This window comes from Meriones unguiculatus, chromosome X (assembly GCF_030254825.1).
Source record: "Meriones unguiculatus strain TT.TT164.6M chromosome X, Bangor_MerUng_6.1, whole genome shotgun sequence".
Taxonomy (NCBI): domain Eukaryota; kingdom Metazoa; phylum Chordata; class Mammalia; order Rodentia; family Muridae; genus Meriones; species Meriones unguiculatus.
In genome coordinates, this window is record NC_083369.1 from 62,929,760 (window position 1) to 62,948,183 (window position 18,424).

General features: G+C 37.1%; 2 protein-coding genes across 3 annotated transcripts in view; one reads left to right on the top strand and one right to left on the bottom strand.

Moving 5' to 3' along the window:
- Positions 1-6,205, bottom strand: part of Nup62cl (nucleoporin 62 C-terminal like) — a 65,167-nt gene extending 58,962 nt beyond the window's left edge. Inside the window, exon 1 of one of the 2 annotated variants that reach the window (XM_021663211.2) lies at positions 6,050-6,205. Coding sequence is in view for 1 of the 2 variants with exons in the window: in XM_060374874.1 (XP_060230857.1) it covers positions 5,851-5,858 (8 nt within the window). In the remaining variant the exon portion in view is untranslated. Of the gene's footprint in view, positions 1-5,850; positions 5,906-6,049 lie in introns of those variants that run through there. The other variant, XM_060374874.1, reaches the window with a different exon arrangement.
- Positions 5,539-18,424, top strand: part of Dnaaf6 (dynein axonemal assembly factor 6) — a 54,605-nt gene continuing 41,719 nt past the window's right edge. Inside the window, exons 1-2 of the mRNA XM_021663210.2 lie at positions 5,539-5,883; positions 14,037-14,207. Coding sequence (XP_021518885.2) covers positions 5,857-5,883; positions 14,037-14,207 — 198 coding nt within the window. The 5' untranslated portion in view covers positions 5,539-5,856. The remainder of the gene's footprint in view (positions 5,884-14,036; positions 14,208-18,424) is intronic.

Here is an 18,424-nt window from a genome sequence, read left to right on the forward strand (position 1 = left end):
AGCAACTATTAAGTGAAGGAGATGTACACAATAAATATTTTCATAATAACTTGAGCACACAACATTAGGAAGATAAATGTGTGCCTCAGAAGAAAGATGAATTCAAACCTGGGTACCTATTAGAAGTCATTTTGTCATCAATGTGTAGGGACGTTTGTCTCTCCAGATATAAAAATTGTGTTTGGGGTTATTTGTACCATTATTTCCCTACATTTATTTTGACAATAACTGTTGAGAGGTAACCAGCATAGAAACTCAATCATATAATTTATTAAAAATTGTTCCCACCTTCTTAGAAGCAAATAAGCTATTTTCCTCGGAGATAGCATTTTCTCTAAAATGCCTAGTTACGTGACAACCTTTGAGTTCCATGAATATGCTTTTCCTCCTCAGGAGCATCATGATGAAAGGATCCGGCCAGAAAATGAGCAAAATGTGACTATCAAGTAATAAAGCCACTCCTATGAATAGCAACGGCTAATGGTGTGTATGATTCTTTAGCATACCATTCATTAGAAAGGCGGAAAAGCAAAAGAGCACAAATTTTCTTTAAAAAAAAAAGAAAACAACACAGCTCTGAGTCTACTAAGATATAAAGCATTAAAAAAAAAAAAACACTGAAGAAGAAAGTACAGAACTCTCAAATTACACTGAACTCTTTACTACTGACTACGGATGCCAACTTTGAATACTCTAGTTACTGATAGTTTCTTTTAAACCAGTCACTGGTAAGCAATAGCTAGAGAAAGGTAGGTTTTGTATGTATGTTTTAAAGGAAATAGAGAAAAAACAAATGTGTAAAGTTGTCATTTTATTTGATGTCAAAATAAAATATAGGGCTTCTGAAAATAGTGTGCCAATTCTGAGTTCATATTAAATATCTTATGGAGCAAAATATTCTTATTATCTCTCCGACTAAGTACATTTTCACGCATTTAAACTAGAATGTCTTAAAGCTGTAAGATCAGAACTTAATTTTAAGAACTAGAAAAAGTAAAACAAAAACAAAAGCAAATGAAGAAAACCAAAATCCCTAAAGACCAAGATCTAAAAACAGGACTATTTAGCAGGTAAAAGGGGGCTTGGGGAGGGGTAATAAGAGAGGGTAAAGGGGAATGTGTGATTTGAACAAATTATAGTATGATGCCATGTATAAATATGTCACAATGAAAACATAATTTGTACTCTACCTAAAATAATAATAATAATTTTTAAACCTCAAAAACATATCTTCAAAAATTACAAGTGTGATGCTGGTACTGTGCCTCAATGCTACACTGCTTATGAGTATGTGTAAGACCTTCAGCCCATTGAAAACTGAAAACAAAGAGGGACAAAACGTGTGATATTGGCAAAGATTTTAAATTGCAATGTGATGACCCAAATCTCATTTGTGTGTGTGTGTGTGTGTGAATGATGTTAGCATTTAGAATACTGGAAAAGGAAAGATCAAGATGGTACATACCCCAAGAGAAGGTAAGCAAAACTAAAAAAAGGGGGAGGAGGAGGTCTCAGATCTGCTGAATCCAAGAAAGATGTGGCAGGGTAGGAAGACCCAAAAGTATCCTGCAAAGAGATAAAGGAATTCAAGAGAGGGCAGAGGATATGGAAGTGAATATCAGGAATTATGAGAGAGATTGGAGAAGGGAAAGAGAGTAAAATATTTAACAAAACTGGTACAGAAAAGAAATTACAAAACACATTAAAGCAAGAGAGCTTCAAAGATATTACTCCATTTAGAAAATTGGTCCCCTAAAAAAGAAGGCAGACAAGAAGGAAGAGAGCAGAATAAGAAGAGACCAAGGAAGAAAGAAAGGCAAAGAAAAAAAAATGGGAAAAGTATGAAGCATTTAAATATCTCAAAAATAATCTTACAAAAACAAATAGATCTGGTTAATAGAATTTCTTAAAGTTAAAAAAAAATACATGTATGGGTTCATTGCCCATATGTTTGTCTGTGGAGGCTGGAAGAAAGCATCTGATCTCCCAGAACTGGAGTTACAGACAGTTGTGAGGTATGGTGTAGGTAATGGGATTTGAACCCAGGTCCTCTGAAGGAGCAGCTAGTGCTCTTAACTCCTGAGGCACCTCTCTAGACACCGCCTGCATGAAAAAAAAAAGGATAGAAAGGACAGGTCCTGTGTATCCAAACAGCCAAGGATAAACTTGAAGTTCTAATTCATTTTTTTTAACCTCCCAAGTGCTGAGGCGACAAGCACGTACCACCAGAACTCCATTATATCTCCACTTCTAAAGTATTTTTTTAATATTTTTTTTACTTTATGTATATTTCAAACATTCTACTAATTGTATTATATCTCCACCTCTAAAGTGATTTTTTAAAAGATTTACTTTTTTTTTTTCACTTTATGTATACTGTTGTTTTTGTATGTAGGCATACCACATGCATGCAGTTCTCATAGAAGCCAGAAGAGGGAGTCAAATACCCTGGAACTACAGTTACAGACAGCTGTGTCCCACCACGTGGGTGCTGGATCTAGAGCCTGGATCCTCTGGAAGAGCAGCCAGTTCTTTTATCCAGCAATCCATCTCTCCAGCCACTCTAACATATTTTTTTTTTAAAGAAATACATTTTCACTCTGGTGAAAATTCCATACAAAGATACAAAATTAATATAAACTTGAGGCTTGTTTTTAATTTTAAAAAGAGAACAGTTGAAGTTGGGGGTGATATGTTCAACCAAGTTACAGTGCATAAAATTCCCAAAGGATAAAATTAAACCAAAAAATACATTTTGCGGCTGGAGAGATGGCTTAGCACTTAAGTTAAAAGTCTATACTGCTCTTGATGGTGACCTGAGATTGGATACCAACTCCAGAATCAGAAAGCTCACTACCACCTGTAACCTAGCGCCAGTATACTGAGGCCTCTGGCCTCCTTGAGCACTTACACGTACGTGAACTCAACCACACAGAGCTGAAAAACACATAATTAAAAAGAAAGTAAATCATAAAAAAGTTGCATTTTGGTCCGGAGAGATGACTCGGTGCTTAAGGGTACTAGCTGCTCTTGCTCTGGCCTCACTGAACACCAGACATGTCTGTATGTGATGCAGAGACATACATACAGGCAAAACATTCATATAAAATACAATAAAATGAAGGTTAAAATACAAACACAGAAAAAAATACAGTTTCTCAAAAACACTAAACATGTACAATGGGTAAAGAAAGTAGCAACTATGAAATCTACTGTGAGTATGTGGGTGGTGGAATATTACTGAGTATTTTTTTTTTTGCTGTTTGAAATATTTCATAATTTTTATGAGGGACTACTTAATATTCTCCAATGTAAAGGGACAAAAAATATGAGAGTGTCTGTGCTCTGCAGAGCGAGGTGTTCTCTAAGGTCAACTATAGCCTTTCTTATAGTCAACTTAATTGGCTACTTTGTAAAAAATTAAAACTTAATAGACATAATCTTTGAAGAAGATATTCATAAAAAGAGCTAATCAGTGTGAGTATTGTTATGACACTTGAGTCTCCTGGAGTCTTCTATGACTCATAAATTTTAAAAATCATTCTGAAAATGTCTATTTGGTTAAAAAAATGCATCCAGCCTAACTCTTCTATATAAAAGATACTAAAGCTCATCACTTCTGCTTAAGCATAGGAAACTAGACAGTCTTCTGTTGCTGGTTTAGTTAAGCTAAGTAAATTAAAACCATGTCACTTATTGGACTATTGTTAGGTTATTAAGGCAAAATTTAAAAAATATCAACATGCTAAAAAATGTTTCCCCAGGAAAATATTAAGCAAACTCTCCCCAAACTGGTAAACAAGGCTGAAATCCCAGTATACAATCTGGAGTTATATGTATAAATGTGGGAAATAAGACTATGATATGATACAGGAATGGGTTAATTTTTCATCCTTAATTTCTTTGAATGTTGGTTTAATAAAGTATTTAACCAGTATTTTTAAAGTGGTTACATATATTCAAAAGAAATATCTAAGTGAAGTGCCCCTTTTATAGGTAGAAACGCACAGAAACCTTCAAGTGTATTTTGCTCTGTTTTTTACATCATTCAAACTTCATTACTTTAGAACAGAATTAGAAGTCAAATTCAGATAGCTATCTGTGCTCAGGCTAGGTTAATCCAGGAAGCACTCTGTATTCTTCTCTTCCCTCTAGATCTGTTGTGCTATTAAAGCAGGCTAGAAGAGAATATTGTACTTTAAAAAAAAGAATATTTTACTTAATCAAGCGAGTACTATCTCTGAGAACAAGTCACTGACATCAAGAACCTGACGGAGTCTCTCAAATCCCAAAGTTTCACAATCTCAAAATTTCTGTATTCAAGTTCGGATGGTTTGTCTCAGAACCAGGACCCACCATCCCTTCTAGCCTCACTGCTTAGCAGTGGGTTCCATCTTTCAGGGACAAACCAAATCCTAAGGGTCCATTATAACCCTAAAATAAATAGCAAGTCTTTCCCTAAGCACGTGGGCCAGGGGAAAGGGCAAGACCACACAGGACTGAACTGAACACTTCCGCCATTTCCTGAATATTCCTGAACAATCTGTGCTTTTTCATAAATTCAGTAAAGGCCTACAAAAGTGTGAAAGCCAGAAGTGTAAGACCAGTATTTTTCATAATGAAAATTAATTCATTAATGGAGCATGGCATATATATATTTAAAATATAGTACAAAGTGTTAGACTGCATTTCACATTATAGTGAGTTTTACAAATGTGTCAATTATATTGTCTTTTTGTCAAATAAAAAAAAAAAACTTGATTTTTTTTTTAAAGTGTTCTGCTACTTAGTTGAGGCTGGTTTTGAACTTGTGATTCCTCTTGCCTTAGTCTAGCGCTAAGAATACAGACATAATTCCTTACACCCAGGTCTTAAAATGTACTTCTTTATCTGTGAATTATAGTCAAAAGGTTTCCAAAACACTGGCTGGATATTACAGATTTAGAATTAATGCACAAAGAGGCACAACAAAGACAAAACAGGCAAACCAACCGAGATAGCAAACCATACGTAACAAGCTGTAGAATTATCTAGAGACTTAACAAAATGGACGGCATTTTAACTGTGATCATCCACAATAATAAAGGGAATTATGGTCTTGCTTACTTGGCTAAAAAAAACAGCATTTTAAGTACCTCACTATCATATTTTTATTTATCGTACATAATAACAACAGAATGAATAAATTACTAAAACTTCATTATTATTTCCTCCTTGCCGTATGCGGTGAGGCAAGGGCCGTTGTTCAGTACCTTCGTAATCGAATCCCATTCCCTGGATAACCGAAAGTATTCATTAAAACCATCTTACGTCTCCTAGCTTACAGTTCAAATCCCATATCCAAGTAATTTTTCATCATTCCTTCCTTTCTCCTTTATTTAAAATCAAATCAAGCAATTCGTGGGAACTATCCTTAAGGTGAAGCTACTCAATTCCCTATCGGTGGCTAAGGGTACGACTTCCCCACTCCAAAGCCGTCGAAGCTGGGCACCATGCCCAGAGACTTTCCCAGGATTTCGGAGGCTCGGTGGCCTTGAAAACTGCTCCGAAGGAACATCGTATCAGATGATGTCCCGCTCCCCCGGGGGCTCCTAGAAGGTCGGACTTTGCCCCTGTGGGGAATAAAAGGCTCAATTCCGCTACCGCCAGTACCGTGCCGCCGCCGGGACCGCCACCAACCGTCTCCCCGATGCCGCCACGACCACCACCTTGGAGGCTCCTGACCAGCGAGTGCCCAGCAGGGACAGAGGCACACACAACACGTGTCTCTGTCATGGGAGGGGGGCGTGGAGAGCCAAAGCATCACTGGGAGCAAAGCTTCTCTCCCAGACCCCAGGCAAGGAGCCCTACCTTTCCATGTCCGCAGCAACAGACCTGCTGAAGGTAAGGAGTTCTTAGACCCGGAATCCGCCAAGGGGAGGGTAGGGGAGGAAAGAGTCCATGCAAAAAAACAAACAAACAAACAAACAAACAAAAAAAAAACCCGGGATGCAAATGTAGGTTGATGCAAAAAAGCCCGCGATGCAAATGTTAAGCCAGGAGCACTTACCTCTGTGGTTGAGCAAGCTCGCTGTCGCGTCAGCGAAGTAGAGGCAGAGGCCAGCAAGAGCAATCAGCAAGAAGGGGGCGGACCCGGGCCGGACTCACTCCAGCGAGGAAGCAGCGATCTCCCCGGAGCTAGCCGCAACACAGCCTGCAGCTTTGCTGCGGTCAACCTACTTAACCAGAAAGGGCGGCCATCGACCAGGGACGGGACGCGCTGGGATTGGTTGCCTTTGGTATTGTTTCAAAGGAGGTTCTTCTGTGATTGGCTAGCAGACTCAAGCGGGAACCCGAGGTGGGACGTAGGAGAGGGGGTTTAACAAAGTTGTTGCCCAGGCAACAGAGAGACGCACAGCGAGCGGCAGTCTATTCGGAGCCTAGGTGAGGAAAATTGAACCTTAGGGGGGAAGAAAAGGGAGAGTCCTCTAATGTGGTGACCCTTGGAGAAACTAGGGAGAACTTAAAATACCTAAGGGCTCATTGAGATAGCTCTGAAAAGCCCCGTGTTGCTCAAAGTAGAGGAAAACCTTCCTGAAGTCCCGCCCTCCTTGACCCGAAGCAGAATGTTTCTAGAAAAAAACTAGAGAAGGGATGGGTATTGACCTACTGTAGAAAATGCACCTTTTCATTAAAAAATATATATATTTTTAGGTAGGTCTAGGTGCTCAAAGTTGGGAGACTCACTATACCTTGCATTTTATATGAACAAGCAGTAGTAATTCAGGGCCAGTGGGCCCTGTATGAGAAACGGAGGAAGAGTGTATTCTGTAATGCCTTTCAGACAGAAAAAATAAAATAAAATGGCTCCTGACAGTTGCTATGGAACAGTATTTCCGAGGGAGAGAATTTCAGAGCCCTGAGTTCAGAGGACCTTGGTCACTCCTTAAGAAATGGAGAATAGTCACACCCACAGTAACTGAGTAGGAGCATAGGGTACAAAGATTACTCGTACCTTAAAATTCATGCTACTCCAAAGGCTGATTAGGAGAGTATTTTGTCATTTTACTATTACTTTGAAAACATACACCACTGTGATAAAAAAATTAAATCTGAAAAATGGAAAAGAATGGAGTTTGAGCAGAGAGATAAAAATCATTAATCTTAAAGAGTTTTCTGTTGTAGTAGGACTCAGAACAGGGACTAAAGAAATAAACCAAACAGGTTTTTTTTTGACATTAGGATACATTCGAAAGAACTGTAAGAAAAGTTACCAGCTGATGCTCTTTTTATATAGAAGAGGAATTCAAAACTAAGAAAGAAACTTAATGAGCTCATTTCAGGCAAACTTAATACTTTTGGCAATAATAGGCAAAGAATTACTGATGAGTATAGTTATCAAAAACTAATAATGTATCTGTGTGTGGGTTTGTACACAAGAGTCTGGGTACTTACTCATGGAGGCCAGAGGTGCTGGATCTCCGTGGAGCTGGAATTTCAGGTATTTTTGAGCTGTCTGATGTGGGTGCTAGGAACTAGAGTCCTCTGCAAGAGCAGTGTGCACTTTTTTCACTTTATTCATTTTATAACCTGAGTGTAGCCTCTTCTCTCATCTCCTCCAGTCCCACCCTCCTTCTTCATCCCCCTATTCCCTTCCCCTAGTTCACTGAAAGGGGGAGTTCTCCTCCCCTGCCATCTGACCCTAGTTTATCAAATCTCATCAGGACTGCCTGGATCCTCTTCCTCTGTGGCCTTGCAAGGCCACATCTCCAGGGGGAAGTGATCAAAGTGCAGATAGCCTAGTTCATGACAGAGGCTGCCCCTGCTCCCCTTATGTGAGAACCTACATGGAGACTGAGCTCTTAACCACTGAGCCATCCGACCAGTCCTTTCCATCATCCCCCAAATATTTTTTTAATGACAGGAATAGTTACTGTGCCATAATTGAACACTTATCTACAAGCATAGGGGCCTAGATTCAATCTTAAGCATCTCCAAAAGTAGAAAAACCTATTAGCCAGAATATTATCATTTAATTCAGACATGAGCAGAGATGATACTTTACTTTTGCATTCTTAGAAGAATTTCAATGCCCAAATTGCTAAATAAGGAACTATAAAAAACAAAGTTATGTAAGAAATGTAAAATTCATTTAGAGAATAAACAGATTTTGAAATACGTGGAGTCATTTAGATATCAACAGAATTTTCCTTGGGAATATGTTTTCACTTACTTAAGTTCAAACAAGATGCTGGTTGATGATTCGTTGCCTTTCTTGCAGCACTTGCGATCAAAATCAGGCCTTCTCCCATATCTGGCAATCATTCTACCCTGGAGCTACACCCCTAGCGATGGTTGGCGGTTTTTCATTTCCTGATCTCATTTACTGTGCATACCTAATAATACATATTGGTACTATTTTATTTATTTTATGTGCTTAATAAAATAATCTGTACTACACTAACTTAACTTTGACTTTTCTCTGAGTAGTTAAACAGCCATTCTTATTGATGCTGTATATGGAAGTCATTAACAAACAAATAAGAAAGAATGGTTATAGGCTCACACTCAAAATCTGACTTGATCCTATGTCTATTGGTATTGCCTCAATGCCATGAATCTTGAGCCTTCTTGGTATACATTTTAGTCCCCAGCTGGTCCCAGTGTTTTGGTTCGAGCTGGTTCCTGACTGTCTGTTGTTTTAACTGGTTAGCAAGACAGATCCCCCAACTACATTGTTTTGTTGTTGTTGTTGTTTTTCTGAAGGCTCTAAAGGCTCAGATTGATGTAAGAGTAACAAAGCTCTGTCCGGAAACACTGGTTTTGCTATTGGCTGGTCAAAATAGACTTGGGAGTGGAAGAAAGAAAAACCACAGCCTTAGAAAATTTATTTTCGCTGAGCGCGGTGGCACATGCCTGTAATCCCAGCACTCTGGGAGTGGGGAGGGGGCAGAGGCAAGTGGAACTCTGTGAGTTCAAGCCCAGCTTGGTCTACAAAGCCAGCACAGGACAGCCAAGGCTACACAGAGAAACCCTGTCTCAAAAAAAAAAGAATCAAAATCAAAACAAAACAAAAAGAAAGAAAGAAACTTACTTTCTAAGTGGCCACATCTCAATAAAAAGATTCTTTGCTCTTACCACCATCACCACCCTGCTTACTTGTTGAAAATCAAGCCCAAGGCCTTATGCAAGTACTTTACCAATCTTAGTTTATTTAAAATATTCCTGTCAACAGTCAGGCATGGATGGAAGAAGGACTAAGGAGCTCCAATTCTCACTCCAAACTATCACTGCTACCGATGTTTCTTCAGGGACTGAGCCTTATTGCTTTGTGTAGCTACTGTTGACTCTACCAGTTCCAATGGATAGATCAAATTCAATGGTCACACAGATGGCCCTGTTTAAACTAAATGGTTAACAAAACAAAACCCCCAAATCAAGAATCTGGAAAAGGAACTGATAGAGACAAGAAGGGGAGACAAGGATAGAAGCAAGATAAGTGAAAGTATTGAGGAAAAAATAATCAGAATTCATTATGTAATTGTATCTATGAAATTCTCAAAAACTTAATAAAAGAAGTATAAATGTTACATTGAAACATAGAATCAATAGCTCTAGAAATTTTTAGTTTAGAAAATCACCACACTAGTCTGCCCAAGTAGTCTAGTAATTAGAAGAATGTACTCTAAGATTCAAAGGCTGCAAGTTAGAGAGTACATTATTAACAGAATGTAGAATACATGTAGAAAAGAATGTGTGAGAAGAGCAGAAAATTAGGCTGATACTATATCCTGAAATCAGTGATTGCTAGACTTGAGATTATATCAAACTGACAAATAAAATATTAAAAGGCATGTCTTCTTTTCTTTTTTACTATGATGATCATGACAAATGAGCTTTGAAAACTATCTTTCAATTTAAGAGTATTCTTGACTTGCTAGACTACTAAAATGTTAGTAAAATTTGTATTTTCATTGAGTTAACTTTTCCAATATTTCATTTAATTGATTGCTTTTTGGTATTTTGAGGTATTTAATAATTCACAAAATATTTGTAATTCTTTTGTTTCTAAAAATGTATCATTAGATTTATCAGGACCTTTCATTTGCTTACATATTATTATTATATTTGATATGGTGAAATATTATTTTTGTAAAAGTGTCCAATTTATAATATTTTGGCACAAATTACCTATAATTTGAGTCTGTGTCATTTTTTTGCCAGTATAATTTGGACATCTATTTCCCAATATGTTTCAGGTATATAAAATATTAGTAAAACTTTTATGAAGGATTTTTAAACATGGACTTATCCCCCAAGATATGATATACCTACAATGCAGTCACTTTGAGTGGCTAATATAATAGTCTAATGATGTTGCAATTACTCAAATTGCATTTTAGACTAGTATTTTTAGAAGAGCTTTGAGGTCTCTATCATATTCTTTTTAATAGTCTCAAAGAAGGAAATCTTCATATTTTGAATATAGATAGCTAGATACATCTGGAAATCACTAGGAGACAAATCTAATGTGTAATCAAGCTGGATGATGCTGTAATGATATCTATTTTCTTAGTGATACATATGAAGGAAATTCCAAGAGAAAAGAAAATTTCTAAAATATTTTGAGCATTGATGGTATAATGTACATCAGTATATAACCTTCCAAGGTTACTGTTTTGAAATGCCACATTCCTATGAATTTAATCATATTCATTCAGTATTCATCAACTGCTGACTAAATTCCAGCTGTGGTTTTGAAGATGTTCTTTCTGTATGTATAGCTTCTCACTGCCCTCACTGCCCTCACTGTCCTGCTTCCCACTCAAGAGCCAGACAAAGCCTTCTCAAGCAACTGGTAGAAATTTTGAATTATTTTTTCCCCTTAGTCCTGTGTTCCATACACTTTGTGAGCCATAATTTTCATTCATGACCTTCTCTGTGGGTGCTGGATGACAGAAAGTAACTGATGCAGGGCCTACCATGGCTACTATTTTTGCTCTGGAATTTTGGTCCCTGCCCTATTCTGAATATTCATCTAGCCTCCAAACCCCTGACATTTCTCAATAGCTAGACCTTTCCCATACTTCTACCTGTGATCTGGGGTTCTTTGTCACTCTGAATATCTCTCTACATCCAGAAAGTCCTGCTAGACAGAGAAGACTATGGGAGTACCTCTTGCTACTGCTACATCAGATAGTATATTTGGAACATTTAAATATCTTTCTTATGGCTTGGCTTAGCTGTATGTTTACTCTTTACTCTTTTCTCTCTACCTTCCTATTGAAGTCTCCGAAGCCTCATGATCATACAAGTATCAGTGGATACTATGTTTCAGATAATAATGTTTATTTAAGCAATATGATGTCATATTTAAGCAATCATAGTCATCATTGTTGAATAATTGGCTATCATATTATAAAGTTTGTAGAGTAAATAATATTGATGTAAAAAACAATTTCTGTTATTTTTATTTCTTGAACACATCATTGTACAATTTCAAGTCACAATACTAATTATATCAGATATCAGGTGTGTTTTTCCCTGAAAGTGAAACTGTCAAAGGTAGAAAATATTCCAGTAAACAGTCTGTTTTTTATGTTGGCTAAATATTTAATGAACACAGAATCAAGAAATAATTTAAAAATAAAAACAGAAGCCTCTTTGTTTAATTTAATATGTGTCAATTATTCATCTCCATAGCAGCCTACCAGACCGTACTATGAGAGAAATCGTTTGTCACCTTTTATTTCACCTTCTCTATTTAATGAGTTTCCAATGTAATGAGTTTTATCATTAACTTATTCTATAGCACCATTAAATGTGATAGTCATGGCCAGCAAAATGAAACTTTTAAAGAACTAATAATAACTAACATAGGTTGAGTGCTTACTATGTGCCAGGTACTAGTCCAGGCTCTTTTATATGCATTAAAGCTACTTAATACTTGTAAAAATTCAAAGAGACAGACACTGCTATTATCCCACACTTCACAAATAAAGAAAATTAGGTAGAAAATTTAAATAATTGCTTAAATCCAGACAGCGAAGAAGTACACAATGAATCTAATTCCAAACAGCATGACCCCAGCCCTCTTATTATTATTATTATATTTGCCTCCATACTAGCAATAGAGATGTCAGCATTTCTTTCACACCCTTGACATTTCCAGTAAGTATCCAAATCAATTATATATTCAACAAAGAAAGTAAAAATATTTGTAAAACAAAACTTGGAAAATTCCATCTTCAATACAGGTCGATTTTGACAAGTGACTATATCAGGACATTATTACCATTCTAGATACAATGGAAATTTTTTTATGTATAATTTAATTAAACCCGTTAGAGAAATGTTCCCTGAGAATGAAGTTTATGAAATAATGTCTCAAAAATATCTGTAAAATTGTGGGAAAGATACCTATTTCAGTTATGTCCAATTTACCAACAATAAGCACAATTCTACACTTCTTTTTAGGTTACTCATTAAAGTCTGACACCTCTGATATATATATTTATATATTTTTTAAGATTCTAACTGTCCTGCTGTGCATGTAACTGCAGGGATTATTTTCAAAATTGCCACTAGGATGATACAATTCAGTATTACTGTTATAATCATAAAAACATGTCTTTCTTTGTTCATGAATTTCACTAAAATGAGCCAATGCTCATTTCAAATGTCATTGTAAAGCTAGGTCTCATCAAAGGTTAATTAACAATATAAATGAAGCAGAAACGTACACACTTACCTAGGGCAAATATGTGAAATGACTAAAGGTTATGTGGGCATATCCCTGAAGCAAAATCTTTTGAGTTCACAAATTGGAATATACAGCAAACATGAAACAGATTTAAAAAGATAGGCTAAAAACTGTGTTCCTTAATACTAGTACATATCTTACAACAACTTGTACTTTTAATCAAATTGCCAAATGTGTTCTTTTTACGTTTTGGGGGCTTTGAGCATGGTAGGCAAGCATATTTGCAAATGAGCTGTATCTAAAGCTTTCCCTCTAGTCACTCTTATGTTGTTGCTTTGTCTTGTTTTTCTTTGTTTTGTTTTGTTTTTGAGGCAGGGTTTTTCTGTGTAGCCTTGGCCATACAGGACTCACTATGGAGACCAGGCTGGCTTCAAACTCACAGAGATCCTCCTGCCCCTGCCTCCCCTGGGATTACAGGCATGCACCTCCAGATCCCTGCTATTCTTCATTTTTTTCTCATTTATTTTATTCACTTTACATCCTTGTAGTCCCTTCCTTCCTCCCCTTCTAGTCTTACCCTCTCTATCTTTTTGTTCCCCCTCCCCTTTTCTTCAGAAAGGGGAGCTCCCTTTACCATCCACGCTAGCTCATCAAGTTGCTTCATGACTAAACATGTCCTCTTCCCCTCTGGCCTATCAAGACAGAAGGCCTGTAGAAAAAGAGAAACTGAGGCTGGGGACATTTTTGTGACAAGCTGGAGACCTAAGTCAGGGTAGGATCCTAGGAGGGTATGAGGGGTAATCAAGCAGAGACTTCTAGTAGCAAGGGCCAGGGAGACTGAAAAAGACATCTTCTAACTAGACTAGTCTTCTAGTAAAGGGAGGTGAACACCAACCCACCCACAAAAACTTCAACCCAAAATTTACCCTGCCTACAAGATATGCAGGGATAAAGGTAGAGCAGAGAATGAGGAAATGCCCAACTGATGTCTGGCCCAACCAAAGAGCCATCATCTTGGAGTGTGCCAACCCCAGACATTATGAACAATACTCTGGTAAACTTGCAGACAGGAGTCTGACAGAGTTGTCTTCTTTATTCTTAAGCACACTAAAAACTAAGAACCATTTATGTAGTTACTTAGTGTGTGCTGGTTAGATTGAACAAGAACTTTTAGTGAAGCATGCTGAACGCTTGGATTTACTTGGTTTCCTAGGTTCTGTGACTTTGCAAAACGCATATGTGGAGGGTATAAGTATTTCCAAACGTGACTGAGATAGTGGAGTGACAAAATGAAAAGAAAAACAGGAGGAAAGAAAACGGACAGTAAAGTGTGTCTGATTATCCTTTCCCTCAGAATATGGAATCAAAAAGTACAGAAGCTGGAAACATGGAAACAGGAAATTTGGAAGCAAAAAGCACGGAAGCTAATAATTTGAAAATTGGGACATTGTCTTCTGTCTCGGCCCTGCAAGCACTGTCCAGTCTACTGTATCCTGAAGAGGAAGATGATTTTGATGCTGAACAGGTGGTCATATACTTAAAGATAGTATAATAATTGTTATCTAATAAAATACTAGATAATTGTATTAAAGGAAGTTGTGGAACTGTATTTTAACAACTCGTTCTCACCTTGCTGTGGGAGCAGAACTGTGTCATCTGATATACACATAAGAAGCTGGAAGGCTTATTATGCATGAGGCTATAACCTCTAGCACATTTCTAGCAAACATAATTATATTTTTTTCTACACCACCTGAAAACTGAATAGGAAAATAGTTCTGTAACTATGGTAGCAGTAGCTACATTTCAAAATGTTTGTCATTTATATTTATGGTCAAAGAATGCCTTACAAGCATTGCAAAGACCAGTAGCTATGATTGTTTATGCCTAGACCAACAAATATTTTTTACAAAGCAAATATTTTCAGTTATGCAGTATTAAGGAATCTTTTAATCCAAGTCTCTTAATTAAAAAAAAAACAAACATATGAAAATGGCAAAATACTTTGAGCCATATAATAGAAAAAAAAAAAACACCTTCTGTCTATTAATAGGGGTTTCCTGATACATGCTTAAATAGATATATAGAGTTTAATCAGGTGATTTTCATTTTGGAATCTGGATAGGTAACACCTTCAAGTCTTGGAACAGCAAAATGGCATTCTTTTGGGATAGAAGAGTTACCTATCCAAAGCCACTGCTATTTCCTCAATAACCAAAATAGTGTTGCATAACTCCCTGGTTTCCCCTCCCCTCCTTAAATAGAAATGAACGTTGGCAATTAGAACATCTATTATAATACAAAACTTGATGCACAGTCATTCTACTATATTAGAATATTTCAATTGCATAAAAGTATTTTAATGAAATTATACCGACAAATAAACCATTTTCTATGAAAGTATATATCAGTTTATTCCTTCCAATTTTTTGACATAGTATGAAAAGCAAGTATTTTATGAGTGGGCCACAAACTCAGTGGCCCAGATAAATATCTACCCTCATTAGGTGAAATGGATCAGAATTAAATAAGATAGAAAAAGGAAATAAAATTTGTAGAAAAGGGCTGCTGAATCAGCTTGGGGCCACGGTAAGAAGACATAAAGTTTTAGAGAAAAGCCTTAGTAGAGCCACACAAAGAAAAATCAAGTCATTGATAGTAGCATTAAATATACACAGCAAATAAGGCACAGGGGAAAATGTTTGGTGCAATGTATCCATGAGGTTGGGAAAACAAGTTCTTTTTGCAACCTAATTTGAAATAACAAAATACTAACTCTCCAGCGCATAAATCCTGGGAAAGACCTGCTTATACTACATAGAAAGAGCATATTAAGTATTTGAAAGACAGAAACCAGTAATATTGTTAAGCAGAACTTGCAATTGGCACCGATGCAGAGGTAAAAATCCGCACTGGTTACAAAGCTTCTTCCCTATGGTGTTTATGTCTAGGGATATTTATTTGCATCTAGAGGTATTTCTAGGAGGAAAGATGAGTGTTTATGAAAATAGAGAGACTATAACATCAATTTACTGAATTTCACAATCCATAATAGAAAATTACCATAATAATATATGATTGTGTGTATGTGGGTTATAAGCAATTTTTAGATAATTGGTCACTCAGACATCTCAGTACAAATAGCATTAGAGGGTATAGAATCAGAGATTCAGTACGGTGGGAGAATAATTAATGTTCCCACTGAACTATTAAATTTCCCTGGAGATAAAATGCCTTTCATTTGTAACATGTATTAATCCTGAGAACAAGGGAATGATTACAACTGTTTTCTAAAATGGACTCTGAAAAACAGCAAGAGAACGGTTGCACACATTGGTTTATTTACACTATCCCTCTTCTAAACGAATTGTTAAGTCTCTGGGAGATTGGGAAAAGGGTCTGTTGTTTTTCAAACTCCTGAAGGGGTCTCAAGACTTATGGGAAATAATATCCCACCAATTTTCAGACATCATGACAAGGATATTCAGAATCTCTCCAATATTACAAAGTGACATGGATTGGAATGACAAATTGCTCTGATAACTGGCTGTAGATGCATGGAAGAGGCTTAAATGATGTCCTTACAGGGAATAATTATCAGGTGGCATTTTATTATTTCATTTTACCTTTTCACTTGAAATTTTATTTTTAATCATTTATTTTCATTAAGTTAAGGAACTGAAACTCCTTCACTCTTCATCCAATCATACCCATACACAAAGAGCATATCAGATTTTGCCAGAATGTTCACGGTTTTATTTCTACTTATTTAAACTTTCTGTGGAGAGATTACAAAATAAGAGGCCCTTATGTATCAAGAACTGATTTTGTCTGATTGACTATCAGTATTCTGGTGATTAATAATTTAATAAAAATACCACACATTCATGTGACCTCGGTGATTAAACAGAGAAAAAAAGGTTCAAAATGCTATTGGGATTTTTATATAAAAATATCTGCAATTTCTTAACCACAATAGAGCTTTTAAATCTCCTTTTTGAAAAACAGTAGTTATTATCTCACATAGTGTTGAGATATTACATATTATTTTGCAATTTATAACTGTTGGAATAGTTTAACATAATAAAGAACCAGGTGAACTTTTTCAACAGCATGCAAGGATACACATTACTCTTCTGAACTAAAGAGGACTTTGCAACTATTCTACATGTTTGAAGTCTTGAATGATTAGGGCAAGAACTAAAAAACAGGGCAGGTAGATGTGGTAGTTTGCCAGGATGCAAGGAAATAAGTATATTTTGGCTGTCAGTAAGGGAGTGAATCAGAACTTCATAGTCAAATGGTTGAATGAACAATTAGGAAGAAATTGAGTTTGTATTTAAATATCAAAGAATTCCAGAAAAGGCCAGTGAAGTGATGGGATGAATATGTGTTGCATTGGCTTAGAAAGAATGAAGATTGTTCTGCAAGGTTGTGCACACTAATAAAAATATGATAAAATAAGCATATGGCTGTATGAAGACAAGTGGTTTGGCATTCAGCTGACACTATGAGTTGGGAATTGCTGCAATAAGAAGAGTGGGAAGTGCAGATGCTGAGACTTATGGGTAACCTTTGGGCAGAGCTCAGGGAATCTTAGGAAAGAAGTGGGAAACAGTAAGATAGGGAGAGGACAGGAACTCCACAAGGAGAGCAACAGAACCAAAATATCTGAGCACAGGGGTCTTTCCTGAGACTGATACTCCAACCAAGGACTATGCATGGAGATAAACTAAGACCCCTGCACAGATGTAGCCCATGGCAGTTCAGTATCCAAGTGGGTTCCATTGTAATAGGAATAGGGACTGTCTCTGGCATGAATTGATTGGCCTGCTCTTTAATTACCTACCCCTGAGGGGGAAGCAGCATTACCAGGCCACAGAAGAAGACAATGCAGCCACTCCTGATGAGACCTAGTTGACTAGGATCAGAAGGAAGGAAAAGAAGACCTCCCCTATCAGTGGACTTGGGGAGTGGCATGCATGCAGAGGGTGGAGGAAGGGAGGGATTGGGACGGGAGGAGGGAGGGAACCACAGGGGGGATACAAAGTGAATAAAATGTAATTAATAAAGAATAAAAAAGAAATGGACTATAAAAAAGATAATTTGCATAATTTTTATATATTGAATTTTACCATTTATTAAAGACTAGAACACAATTGCATATTTAAAAAAAAAAGTGTGGGAAAGAGAAATATTTCATCCCCAAAGCAGAAAGAGATAAAAAGTTATTGGGACTTTTAAATGGATCCTTTGATGTGTATATTCTTAGCTTCTCTTTACTTTTTTAAATTAAAAAAAAAATTATTACAATTTATTCACTTTGCATCCTAGCTGTAGCCCCACCTTCATCTCACCCCCTCCCTCCTCTTTCTCCTCCTTTGCCCCTTTCCCAGTCCACTGATAGGGGAGGTCCTCCTCTTCCATCTGACCCTAGCCTATCAGGTCTCATCAGGACTGGCTGCATTGTCTTTCTCTGTGGCCTGGTAAGGCTGCTCCATCCCTCAAGGGGAAGTGATCAAAGAGCTAGCCACTGAGTTCAAGTCAGAGACAGCCTCTGTTCCCATTACTTGGACACTGAGCTGCCATTGGACTACGTCTGTGCAGGGGTTCTAGGTTATCTCAATGAAAGGTCCTTGGTTGGAGCATCACTCTCAGAAAAGACCCCTGGGCCCAGATTTTTTGGTTCTGTTGCTCTCCTTGTGGAGCTCCAGTCCCCTTGAGGTCTTTCTATCTCCCCAT